The sequence below is a fragment of the Chiloscyllium punctatum genome, chromosome 5, assembly GCF_047496795.1.
Source record: "Chiloscyllium punctatum isolate Juve2018m chromosome 5, sChiPun1.3, whole genome shotgun sequence".
In the NCBI taxonomy this organism is placed as follows: domain Eukaryota; kingdom Metazoa; phylum Chordata; class Chondrichthyes; order Orectolobiformes; family Hemiscylliidae; genus Chiloscyllium; species Chiloscyllium punctatum.
Window position 1 is genome coordinate 32793755 of NC_092743.1, and position 13811 is coordinate 32807565.

The 13811-nt window shown below is 37.9% G+C and overlaps 1 protein-coding gene across 6 annotated transcripts in view; it reads right to left on the minus strand.

The window, feature by feature from the left end:
• Positions 1-2387: 2387 nt before the first annotated feature.
• The window catches only part of LOC140476967 (DNA topoisomerase 1-like), a 137757-nt gene continuing 126333 nt past the window's right edge, over positions 2388-13811 (minus strand). For 5 of the 6 annotated variants that reach the window (XM_072570009.1, XM_072570010.1, XM_072570008.1 and 2 more), the window contains 6 exons: positions 10103-10171; positions 9893-10007; positions 7865-7992; positions 5928-6022; positions 4766-4915; positions 2388-4403 (listed from right to left, as the gene is read on the minus strand). In XM_072570009.1, coding sequence (XP_072426110.1) covers positions 4301-4403; positions 4766-4915; positions 5928-6022; positions 7865-7992; positions 9893-10007; positions 10103-10171 — 660 coding nt within the window. In that variant the 3' untranslated portion in view covers positions 2388-4300. The other variant, XM_072570012.1, reaches the window with a different exon arrangement.

A 13811-nucleotide genomic window follows, 5' to 3' on the forward strand; every position in this document is an offset into this window, starting at 1 on the left:
ATATACTTGCTAAATTTGCTGATGAAAAAAAGATGTTGCTCAGTTTTGACAAGAATATAGAGAATCTGCAAAGGTGTTTAGATAGGTTAAGCCAGTGGGCAAAACTTTGCTAGTTTTTATAGTATAATATTGGAAGTTGTCCACTTTGGGAGGAATAGAAAACAACATATTTCTTAAATGCAGGGAGATTTGAATGCTCTTGTATATGAATCACAAAAATGGTCTGCTCCAGTTGTATAAGACTGTACATTTTCAGTTTCCTTATTTTAAAACAAAGGCAAAGACAGTTACATTACAAGCATTACAGAAAAGGCTAGTAAAACTGGTTCCTGTGATAAAGGGGTTGGTGTATGAGGAAAAAATTGGCAGGCTCAGCTTATGTCAATTAAGTGTTTTAAAGAATGAGACTTTACCTTATTGAAACATATAAGATCCTGAAAAAAACTTAAGATGGATGCTGCAATGAAGGTTCTCTTTGCAGGAGGGGCTAGAGCTTGGGATACTTCCTAAAAAAAAGAGCTCTATATGGTAGAGTATTAACATTTTCTCTGTGAATCATAAATCTATAGATTCTTTTCTTCATAGAGCAACGTTGGTGGCATCGCAGGTTGATGGGGTGGTCAAGAAGGCACATGACATGCTTTCCTTCATCAGACAGGGTGTTGAGTACAAGAGTTGGCAGATCACGTCACTGTTGTATAGGACTTTGATTTGGCAACATTTGGAAAACTAGGTACAGTTCTGTTTGCCATATTACCAGAAGAATGTGGATGCTGGATGCTTTGGAGAGGGTGCACAGGAGGTTCACCAGGATGTTGCCTGGTATGGAGGATGCTACATATGAAGAGAAGTTCAGTAGATTAGGATTATTTTCATTAGAAAGATGGAGGTTGGAGTGGAGGGAATCTGATTAAGGTCTACAAAATAATGAGGGGTACAGACAGGGTGGATAGCAAGAAACTCCCCCCCCCCCCCCCTCCAGAGTGGGGGAACTCAATTACTAGGGGTCACAAGTTCAAGGAGAAAGGCGAAAAGTTTAGGGGAAATAGGAGTGGAAAGTTCTTTAAACAGAGGGTGGTGGGTGCCTGGAACACATTTCCAGTGGAGGTGGGCATGGTAGCGTCATTTAAGATGTATCTAGACAGATATATGAATGAGCAGGGAGCAGAGGAATACAGATCTTTGGAAAATAGGCGGCAGTTTTACATTGTGAATCTGGACCGGCGCAGGCTTGGAGGGCAAAAGGGCCTGTTCCTATGCTGTAATTTTCTTTGCTTTTGCCTGCACACATTAATGACCACTGAGGTGAGAAAAAAATACTTGCCCCTGCTTCACTGAATGTTCTTGTTCCTTACCTGAACTAATTGTTCTTACCATACCCAGGACACAAGATCCACTTCATTCCTCCATACCCTCCAAAATCACCTTTTAATCACACTCATTTAGATCTCTCTTTTACTCTGCAATTCTCCAATGCCAATGCACCACTGGTTTATCCTTCCCAATTCCGAGCTTCCCTGCAAGCCACAATTCTATTGTACCCCTGCCTTGTGCCAGAGATTTCAACAAACAAAACCACTGATGCAGCTGGTGCACACTACACTATGACATATTATCCAGAGATTCTCATGTCCTCTCCTCAATTACTGATTTATCTGGATGGTGGGACTTAAACGTTTTACACTCAATGAGTGTTCATAGCAAGAAAACTTATGATGTGTCAACCTGCCACTGGTCTGAGGAGTCCTCAACAAGCTGCTAACTTTACCTCAACACCTCAAAGCTCGGTTGGAAAAAAAAAATCAATATTTTACATCCCACCTAAGGCAGTCTTAACACACACATTTCTCATATTGTGGGCTTCATAAAATCTCCGCAATAATTCTTTCCCTCTCCAAAGATTTTGTCTGGACCATGAATGTTTTAAAAAAATTCTACCCTACTTCTGCTAAGAGAACAGGAAATAAACAAGCCAAGCTGGAAAAATAGCTGAAAGACAAAGACAAGAATTATGAACCAAGGTAAAAGAGTGAATAGATATTTACATAAAGATTTGAACTTGAACACCACCTATGACAATCTCAGAACACCCCAATTAAATAATCTTTGAAATATATTCTTGTAATATATGGACTATTACACTGAACATCTAGGCTTAAGGGATTTGCTCAAGATTCATGAGGCCTTTATTAATAGGTTTTTAAAAAGGACTTGCACAGTGCTATTAAGATTTTAATTTACATAAATTCAGATTCAGAACTCAATGCAAAGGCAGAAAGCAAGCAAGTTTGGTGCAGAATTAATTGAATTAAAATTAAGTAACCAGGAAAGTGGGTGCAATTAAATGCAAGTATATCAAAAAAAAGAGCACACTTATTCTGTGAACATTGAAATAAACAAGTATAATACGGATCTTTGTTTTAGGATATACAATAAATAAACCAATGCAGAAGTCATAAATTGGATGTTGAACTATGTAGTCAAAACAATTGTCAGAGAAGATAGTAATCAAACTTTTTCATACACTTTCCAGATGACATCTCGAATATAGCATCCAGTCCCGAATGAATTAAGATGAATCGAATGGGTTTCCTCATCCAAATTATCCAATGATCATTAATCTGCATTATTTTAATATTTGTGGTGATATATTGAAAACATTTGGTTGAAGCAGAATTAAACATTCTGAATTTATTTGTAGCTGGTCTGCCCTTTCAAGTCTGCCAGAACAGATTTTGATAGTTCAATTAATAGATACTACATCTCATTGCCCTTCTTTAATTGTCTGCAATGGACCCAGGACCCAAAATCCGATTTTATCCTCCTTGGATAAACTGAGCTCATTTGTGGTATGCTGGACAGAATACACATCATTCTCTTAAAGCAAGGTTGGTCAAATCACACCTAACAAACTCTCCACACAACTATTTCTTGGAGGCTCTGTATTGGATTTTTTTTTATTAATTCCAAGGTGGAACATTTGTCGTGTAAGCAAATATTACACTGCCACATTACAAGTTAGTAAAAGTAAATTCAAATAAGGGACACAAATTACAAAAGAGAACAGATTGTAAATATTCCCTTTTTGCTTGTATAGTATTGTGACCATGATGAGAAGGTTAAGAGGTCAAGGTTTGAGATTCATTTAGCTGCTTGCTGGTTTCTTTTTCTGTGGGTCTGGTATTTTTCTAGCACTTAGTTCTTCAGATTTATTTGATACTGTTGGTGTTGGGAAGAAGAATACACTTATCAGAAAACCTTATTCTTGAAACTAGATTTAGTGTAAGGAGAGACTTTCAATATTGTCTTTAGACTGTCGCCTTTCCAGTTGGTCTTTAAACTCGTTATTTCTTCCAGTCCAGCATAGGGTAAGATTTTGAGTACATGATTTTCTTTAAAAAAGTAATTTCCTCAGATATTTTCAAGCAACGTTTCTTCTTGTTTTAAGTGACTTTATTACACATTACATATATAATGCCATATATAAGCATAATATTTTTATATTATAATCTACAATTAATTTGCTTCCCTTGGTTTTCTTTTTAGGCCTAAAAATATAGGGATTGCTTGACCCCAATCCTAGACTATACTAATCTACAAACAGGAGGGCTAGATGCTTGAGTTTTCTAACTTTCTTTCAGGGTATAGTTTCCATTCAATTGTTTTTGTTTTGTTCTACGCTTTTCTCCAGAATAGCTTGAGCTAGACTGAGATGCTACATTCTGTTTTATGTTGTGCAATATTCATACACAATTGCGATGGTTGTGTACTTTTCATGTAACCATCATCTCTTCGGAGCTTCACAAAGTCTTGCATTCCAATTCAGACCACACAAAGGTCAGCCCCTTTAAGTTACCATTTGCACATGGCCATAACTACACAAAACAAGGGTCATGCATTTAAAACAAACTGCCCGTAACTTCCAAAACAAATGTTTAGAGGGAACTTGCAGGTTAACATGAACGTCTTTTAGATTATAGCAAGGTGCACTAAGGCACCATTTAATTGCATGCTTTCTCTTAAGAGACTCATCACTTCCCAATATGCACTTATCAAAGCATGCTGCGATACAGCACTATTAAGCCAAAACTTTTACTTTCATTAAGCATTACATATTTCAAAACTTTCATCTTAATTTTTTCAAATTAACATTTTCCATCAACTGTGCAACAAAGCCACTGAAAAAAAAAACATTTTAACATATTGAAAGAAACAAATTCAATGAACAGTGTTCAAGTACAGAATTTTTTTTCCACTCCCTGAGATACTGTGCACTTATTTTTCAATAAGCACTTTTTCTTTAGAATTCAAAATTTTCATCAGTCATATCAATGGCCCAGGCAAATTTCTCTCGCTGTGTCTTGTTGTAGATCTTCTCAATAGGAACATGCCATTTCTTGCACCTTCAAAGACAAGAAATGTAAAGGGATATGCACATTGTAGAATTGCTGGATAAATCCAATCATTTCATAAATCAGGAAAGACAATACAAATATTTAATCTTGGAATTAGGGCTAATTGGTTTAGTTAAATTCCCGTCCAGGTAACATGAAAGATCAGGACTTAAGTACTGATGTTTGGAAGATAAAGAAAATGAAAAATAAAATGTTGTCTCTATAGCTAACTGCTTGACACACAAGTATCGTGCCTGAGTAACTTAATTTCTTCTAGTTTAGATTATGCAGGACATCTAATTACATCAATCCAACACTCAAACAGGTTTCAGGTAGTACGGCATGTCAAAAGCTGGCTAGTTCTTACTGACCAAGCAACAGTGATTCTGGGATCAAGATAGTTGAGTTTGGAAGTGCCCAATGCAATCTGCTTGTTCTCCTCTCTGTCAGTTGCTTGAACTTCCAATTTCATTAGTTGTTCTTCCATCCTCTGTAAAAGTTTTTTCTTCTTCTCTACCATTCTGTTTAAAGATGATTCATTTGAGTCATTTTAGAACAGGACATGTTAAACAAGTGTTACTTTTATTCCTAGCTTCCTTGGCTCAACAGCATAAGCAAATCATCCAATTTTTTTTTAAGAAATAATAGCAAACTTAAGATATCTCACTTTCAACTAAACCTTCACCTCTGTTTTATCACCTCCATCGCAATACATTTACTTTCTTAACTGATGCTAGGATACAATTCATAACTTCATCTCATCGTCAATACTGATCCACACAAGGATAGGTGACGGCCTAGTGGTATTATCACTGGATTCCTAGTCCAGAGGCTCAGCTACTGTTTCTGGGACTCCGGTTTGAATCCTGTCATGGCAGAGTCTAATGATGACTATGAATCCATTATTAATTGTCAGAAAAACCAATCAGGTTCACTAATGTTATTTAAGGAAGGAAATTTGCCATCCTTATCTGGTCTGGCTTATGAGACTTCAAACCCACAGCACTGTGGTTGACTCTCAAACTTCCCTCTGGACCATCAGGGATGTGTAATAAATACTGACCTAGCCAGTGATGTCCTCATCCAGTGAATAAAATACAAAACATGGCTGGCATCCATTTGCGTTTTGCTTTGACTGGTTTTCACTCAAAATGTGAAGGAATCCAGACAATGGAGTATAATATTAGAAACAGAGCCAGGACATTCAGGGTAATGGTAGGAAACATTCTCTTATGGCAAGGGCAATGGAAATTTAGAACTATCTTGTGACAACAACTGAAAATGCCAAAACGGAGAAGAGGATTTTGTGCCAAGGAAGACGACTGTTGAGGGCCAGCTCCGTATTACATTTAACCAACTAAACAGTGTAAAACTTTAAAACAGATTAAGTGAATATATAAAAATAGACAATTACTTTCTGCCAGTTAAACTACAAAACAGAGATCAACACATTTTATTCTATCCGTTGGAGGCCACTACTTTAATAAGTGGTTATTTAATTAATCTGAGAGAGCATGTTCAAGAAATACTCACTGTTTTGATTTTTCATCTTTTTTAACTTTATGATCCACCTTGGCATTTTTTAGATCTTTTTTTGCCACTGCAAGTTGTTCCTTTTTGGCTTCAATCTATGAATAGGATAGTACGAACTACTTTTTAAAAATAAAATTGTTATTGTTCCATTTAGAGACCACCATTCCTATGAATAATTTGTGTGTTCATCTGTCAGACAGGGAATCTCCCTTTCTTCTTCCAGAGCAAGGTTTATCTATAGCTACTCACGCACTGAACATTTCCCAAGTGTGAGCCAAAACAGATATCAATTAAATCGGGTAAGTCTTCAGTAAGTCCTCATTAAATGCACTGGAAAGTAGTATGCGTCCGAATTCTAGCTAAGTGGCACTGAGATAGATTATGGTATCCATTGCTAATGCCAATGCTGAAGCTGGAAGAGAACGCGACTACAGTTCCACATTACAACGATAGATGGTATTGAATCTCTATCTTCTAGATATTTTCTAATCACCTGTTCGGAGATGGTGTGACACACCTTTAGAGCAGGTAGGTCTATAATCTGGGTCTCCAGACTCAGACGTAGGCATGCTACCATATACTGTATCAAATGTCATTAGTATTGCAATGGCTTTGGAAATACTCCGCTAATAAGTAAAGCATGTTTCAAATAATTTAACACTCATTCAGTACTATTTGTGTGGATTTTTAAATTTTTATTTCAAAACAATTATAGCTACATGAGAAGTTACAAATACCACAACATCCTAGCTACAATCTGTGGCAGGGCTATCTTAGAAGCTCTCAATTACTGCAGGAAAACATATTCTCTATTTTGTCACAGAATGTTGAAGAATTCATTCACTTAAAAATGCAGAGTTTATAACCCATGATACCATGTCAAAAAAATGAAGGAACAAGTCTGGTAAGGATTGTAGCTAGTGGTAAGTAAACTGTAAGTGGCTCCAAAGTTATAGCACAGTATCTTAAAGTGATTCAAAAGCATCCTGGTTAGCTTAAGAGATTACCCAATATACCAGCCACTGCAGCGGACAGCTGGAACTGACAACCGGAAGCGGCAGAGACAAACCACTATAAATGCCGGAGGAAACATCACAGAAGCACTTCACAGGAGGCTCCAAAGCACTGAGGATGTCACCTAGACAGGGGACGAAATGTCTGCAACACAAATTCCCAGCTCAGCGAACAGAACCACAACAACGAGCACCCAAGCTACAAATCTTCTCACAAACTTTGGATTACATAATTGAGATTTTAAAAACTAAGGATAATGGGCTGTTCACTATAGTGGAGACTTTGAATAAAAATTAACAAACCAGTAAGTTAGAAACTTGTAGAGAAGTTCAGTGAAATGTTTCCAGAAGTAAAAGATAATTGTGGAAGTAATGGAATCTTTCAACTAGACAATGGAAATGGGATTCAAATATATCGAGCAGCATGGTAGTTCAATGGTTAGCTTGGCTGCCTCAGTGCCAGGGACCTTGATTCCATCCCATCCTTGGGTGACTGTCTGTGTGGAGTTTGAATGTTCTCCTAGAGTCTGTGTGGGTTTCCTCCAGATGCTTTAGTTTCCTCCCACAATCCAAAGATGTTCAGGTTAGGTGGATTGGCCATTATAAATCATCCATTGCGTCTAGCAAGTGCATGCTAGGTGGATTGGCCATGTGAAATGCGGGTAAAAGGGATAGCATAGAGAGGTAGCTCTGGGTGGATGCTCTTCAAAGGGTTGGTGTGCGATTCTATTACCTGAATACCCTGTTTCCTTACTGTAAAGATTCTATAATTCCTCAAAACTTTCAAGATTAAGATATGGTGAGAAGTTGCACAGAAGCCAAGAAAAATGAATGACGCTGCACTAATGTCCTGGACTTATTTAACTGGCCCTATCTACAACAATGACAAACATGATTTTTTTTGTTATTTTGTTTAAAACTTACCTTGGCCTGAATATTTTTCATGGACTTCTCATACGTTTTCGGGGGTGTCCTCTGGTGGTTGCAAAGAATGGCCACTGCTCTGTTGGCTCGATTGTAAGACAGGATTTTTTCTGCGATACTTTCTTCAGCTGAAAAAGAAGCAAGCAAGCAAGCAACATCACTGGTCAATTAATTGCATCATTGTAAAGCTGCAAATTAAATATTTCTGGTAATATTTTGAAAAGAACAGCTGTCACATAGCTCTGCCATGTTGTTAAAAATCATGGGTTATTCAGTCATTTGAGCATTCAATTTCATCATGGCTGAATTGGGTCTCAATACCACCTATTCAACTTTTATCTTGCCTGATTCATTAGTCCAACAAAAATCTATTATCTGTCTTGAGAGCTTGAATTGTTTACAGCATCCAGTCTTTTGGTGGGAGGAAAATAAATGTTCCAGATTTACACTACACTTGGGGTATAAAGTGCTTCTCATTTCATTGCTTTAATTTTGCAATGTACTAAAAACTAGAACTTTCTTTGTGATGTTAATTAAAGGATCAATAGAAGCCACAACACAGGAGGTAAGTTTCCTGCTCTTTATTGAAGTAGTTCCTTTACATCGCCTGAAAGAACGAAGGCTCGGTTCAATGTTTCAATCAAAAGGTAGGGCTTCAGAGTGTAGCAGTCATTCAGTACTTCACTGGAATGTCAGCCAAAACCTTAGCACTCAAGCATTACAATAAGACATGGGACTATAACAACACTTCGCCATAGAGTTCTCACAGGTCTATCACACCAGAGTGAATAATTTGGAGCAAATGAAAGCTTTGGAAAAGGAACACCGGGCCTAAGGATTTTATTCTTTATATGACAATTTTAAAGAGAACTCACTCCTTCTGTGGACATTAACATAGCACTGCATGCCAAAAATGTTCACTTGCTTTTAGAACAGGTTATGTTTGTTGACACTGCAGTTTACAGTAGACCTGAGGTTTCAGTGGTGGTCATGGCACTGCCAGTGATAGAACAGTATTTTGGATGACTGCCAATTGTTGCCCCACTCCATACCTGCCTTAGTTAGTGCCCTGTCTGTCTGCCACTCATTGTCCCACCTGTCAACCCTCTCATCAGCCAGCACCCAAACCTTTGTCCTTTCAGAGTGAATGGGCACAGCAAGGGAGGTTTGCAAGTGGTGCAGCAAATGGGATGGCAGCATGGTGATGTCAGAAGCACACATTTTCTGTTCCAGTGTAGTGTCAGAAAATGCAGGCATGGATCTTTTGAGCAGTGACAATGACCACTGAACTGTTGTGCTTATAAATTCAATGATTTGCTACACAAGATTCTTGTGGGCATGATTTTCACAGAAATGTCCATTGCGGAACTCTATCAGAGAGGAGTTAGGGGAAGAACTAACATCACTGTGCTGCACTTGCTGCCATATGGTAAGCTTAAAGCTCCAGTTTTAACATTAGTGAAAGAGAGAAGCAGGTCAGGTTAGGGCAGGCACACGTCAGATGTTCAGATCAGGTTTGCAGTCCAGGTTTTGACCTTTGTAATATTTCATAGGTGACAACCCAGGTAAGTACTGCAGGTGTGTCTGAAGTCTTTGATTCCAGCTCAGACTCGGAGGCATTTACAGAGGGTCATAGATAACTTCCTAGGCAATTTGCATATATAGTGTCAGGATCTCTTAAAAGGTCCGTGTGTGCATCTCCAGTTACAAATCTAGTCTCAAGAGATCTGATCATTTGGCCAAAAATGTTTTACGTATAGATATATTGGGAATAATTCTCTTGACCTTAGAGATGCCATGGAATCTGCTACACCCATCAGAGCAGTCAAATGCGACTCACTTTAAAGTCCCACTTGAGAGAGGGCACTCCAACCATGCAGCACTGCCCCAGCACTGGACTGTCTTCTTGATTTTTGGGCTGAAGCCATGGAACTGAATTTAAAACCAGAACGTCCTGACTGAAGAGGTGAGAGCGATACCAACCCTTGTAAACAAAAACATTCACTGATAGGATAACTATTCACTTACGATCAGTCAATTCAGCCAATTGTTCTTGCAACGTGATGGAGGCATTGTATGTTCGAAACACTTTGGCAGTGAGCCCTTCCATCAACTCCTGAAGGTGTTTATTCAAATCAGAGGTCTAAAAGAAAATACATTACTTTAGCTATATTAAGGGATGATGAAATTGCATGTGTGTCAACCTCACTAATGTAAACACATCTAAATACAACATACATTCAATCTGTCAAACAGGTCATCTGTAGGATCCTTATTCTCCATGAACAATTTTAGATTCTTGAACACCTGGTAGAAAGAAATACAAAAAGTACATCACTCTGGAATTGTAAATGTTGTACAAATTTACAAATACAAGTAAATGAAAGAAATAAAGAACATTTTTGGGTGCCTCTCACAAATTCAGGGTGTCACAAACTGTTCACACACAATACCAAATATTCCTGAATTGTGTCATGATTATAATTCAGGAAATGTGGAGAACTAATTATACACCATTGCTGTGGGACAATGAGATGTATGGCCAAATAAATTTCCCTAATTAATATGGCTGAGGATTAGACGTTGGTCAAAACACAGAGCTCTTTTCCAAACATCCGATGGAATATTTTGTGCCCAGTTGAGGCAACAAACAGAATTTCAATTTTAACATCTCATCTCACTGTCACAACCCTAATAGTGCAAAATGTAGATATGGACTTGATTCTAAACTGTAGCTTGAACCCACAACCCACTGACCCAGAAGGGAGAATGTCAACTTAGCCATGGCTGACATTTTCAGGCACAGCTGTAGTACTCACTGGGCTATTCTGTAAACCAGCATGGACTTGATAAACTGAATAGCCACCTTCAATGCTGTAAATAACTTTAAAGTAGAAAGACAGTGTGATCATTACTATTTCATCATAATTCAGAATTAGTAACACACAAGTCAATTTAATCCTGCACTCCACTTTGCAGAAAATACCAGTCACTCCCGAGACTTTCGTGAAGTTCAATAAAAAGGCAAGTGAAAGTCCACCTGAAATACCACAAAGTGGTCAGAATAGATATTTTTCTCCCAAATTTGGGCGATAAATTTGGACAAATGAATTTAAATATGCTGGGTTTTTTTTTTACAGCAAGTTGTCCAGGTGTCAACCAGAAAGCAGTTTATAATAGACTTGTTATGTGCAATGAAATAGGACTAGTGATGTCAGAATAAGCACTCCGGGTACCAGTGACCACAATACATTTGAAATTTACACAATTTGAGGGAGAGTAAAGTGTGCCGAAGACTTGTACTTTAAACTTCAATAAAGGGCATGAAAGCAGAAGCAGATAGAGTGAACTGGCAAATTAAGTCAAGAGATGCGTTACTAGAAATGCAGCTGCAGACATTTAAAGGGATATTTCAGAACGCATAGAATAGCAAATTTACACTAAGTTCCAAGGACAGATCTTACAATCTGGGGTTAGCTAAAAAGTTTAAATCAAAACCAAATTTAAAAGTGGCAGGTCAGAAGGTTGAACATGATATAAAAAAAACACTAACAACAAAAAAATTAATTATGGAAAAATGAGTGTATGGGAGTAAGCTAGCTGGAATTATAGAACAAAAGTAAAGATTTCTATAGGTAAAAAGGTCAAGAATCACTTTGAAAATCTCAGGACCAACAGTCTTTCAGATGAAGAATGTTTTCTCAGATATAGTCCCCCATCAGTCCGTTTGAGTCCTTTGGAAAAAAAAATCTTTGCTTGGCCCAAACGGACCTGCAGACACCAGAGTTCGGGCCAGTGGGAAAACACTTTGCTTTTAGGCCCAATTCAGCCAAGAGAAGTTCTTTGCCAAACCGCCTGAAGTCAGTGAGTCTACAGGTCTGTTCGGGTCCACATTTGAAAATGACCTTCACTTGTTAGATCTTGCCGATTTTTAGACACGCAAAGACTACCTGAACTGTATTTTAAAACAAGTTAACAGAATGAACAGTGGTATATAGCGGAGACTGTGGAATTAATAGAAAACAAGGAGATGTCAGATGAATTGAACCAATATTTTGCATCGGATTTCACTAAGAAGAAATAAGTAACACGACAGAATCAATAAATAGAAGGGAGGGAGGAACTCAAGAAAATTAGAATTACTAGGGAAGCGGTAGACAGAATATTGTTAGAGCTGGAGCAGACAAGTCAATGGGTTCTGCTAGAATACACTCTAGGAGCTTAAAAGAAACAGCTGGGATAGTTTATACATTGGTGTTACTTTTTCTAAATTCTCTCAATTTAGGAAATACTTAATTAGAATGGAAAATAGTAACCTCTGTTTAAGAAGGGAGGGAGACAAAGCAAGAAACTACAGGCCCTCAGAGATGGAAGATATTAGAGACAACATGAATATATGAAATACAGGACTATAAAAGGAGGCCATTTGACCTTGCAAACATGTTCCACCATTCAAGAAAATCATGACAACTGTTTGTGATCTGAATTTTACATTCCCATTTATGCCCCGATAACCTTATTCACTTGCCTAACAAAAATCTAACTGCCTCCATTAAAAATATTCAATGACCCTGCCCTTTTAGGGCAGAGTGTTCTAAAATCATGACACTTTCATAGAAAAGGCTGATCAACTGTCCTAAAAGGGAAACCCATAATTTAAAAGGCATACTTTCCAGTATGAACTCACCCACAAGGGGAAATATCATTGCATGTCCAGCTTTCAAAACCTTTCAAAATCTTAAATCACCCACTTAAATTAAGTGACCCCTTACTCTACTTTGATGGAAACATTCCTAGCCTGTCCAGTCAAGTCACCCAAGAGAACTCATGTTCCAGGTATCAGTCCAGCAAACCTTCTCTGAACTGCCTCAGATGCATTTATTTTCTTTCTTTAAAAGAGACCAAACTACACAAGTATTTGGCTCACCAACGCCCTATATAATCAAAGCATAACATCTTTATGTGTCTAATTCCAATTATATTAAAGAATGGCATCCCATTAGCCTTATCCATTGCATGTGACTCATGCACTGGATCACACATCACTTTGTTCTTCAGACGTCTGAAGTCTTTCTCTGTTTGGTGGAGCATGCTAAAGGAGCAGAGTGGCCTACTCCTGCTCCTAATTTCTATATTCATTTTTTTTTTGAAAAGATAAATATTATTGAGTTACAGATGGAGGTACCCTATGGTAGAAGTAGTCAGTTGATGAACTAAGAGCACCTTACCCAATGGCTCAGGGGATTTAGCAAGGATAGAAAATATACTTTTATCTACAGTATAGCCTTGGGCATTTCCCTTCTGGGTGAGGAAGCAGGTCATGCTGCAATCAAGTCCCAACTCGCATGTTGACTTCTGGCTGCTGCTCATTCACTTAAGTGCTCAATCAGCATTTCCATTCCATTTTGCACTTCCATTTTGCAGATCACCTCTGAAGTCATTACAGATAACACTAGGATTCACGTACCCTAATTTGTGAATCACTATAGTCGAGCAACTAGCAGCATCACAGTGTTATAATCTAGGATGCGCTTTTGTTAATGCCTTATAGCAAGTTCATAATCTCATTTGCGATGTTTGGCAGAAGCTTGCAGCTGGAGTAGGTTAACTATTGTAGCATCAAGTCATGCAGATCTGGAAGGCCTTAAATTGACAACATGATTTAAACCTAACTAAATGCAAGTGGAACAAGAGAAGGAATTAAACAATAGCATTGCAATCCTCAAATTTGGAGGAGGAGCAAGAACACCACAATCCTGCAAATATCTTATAATAGTAATTTTCTAGTAACTGTATATGTAGGGTATATTTTGATTACACTTTCAAAAGGTTTAGATTATCACTTGATGCTTGGCAGTCTGGTTTTCATATTTCACTATGATCAAGGAACCTATGAGCAATTAGTGTCTCACTTAAATTAGTGTTTATTGAAATGTGTGGTCTGCTG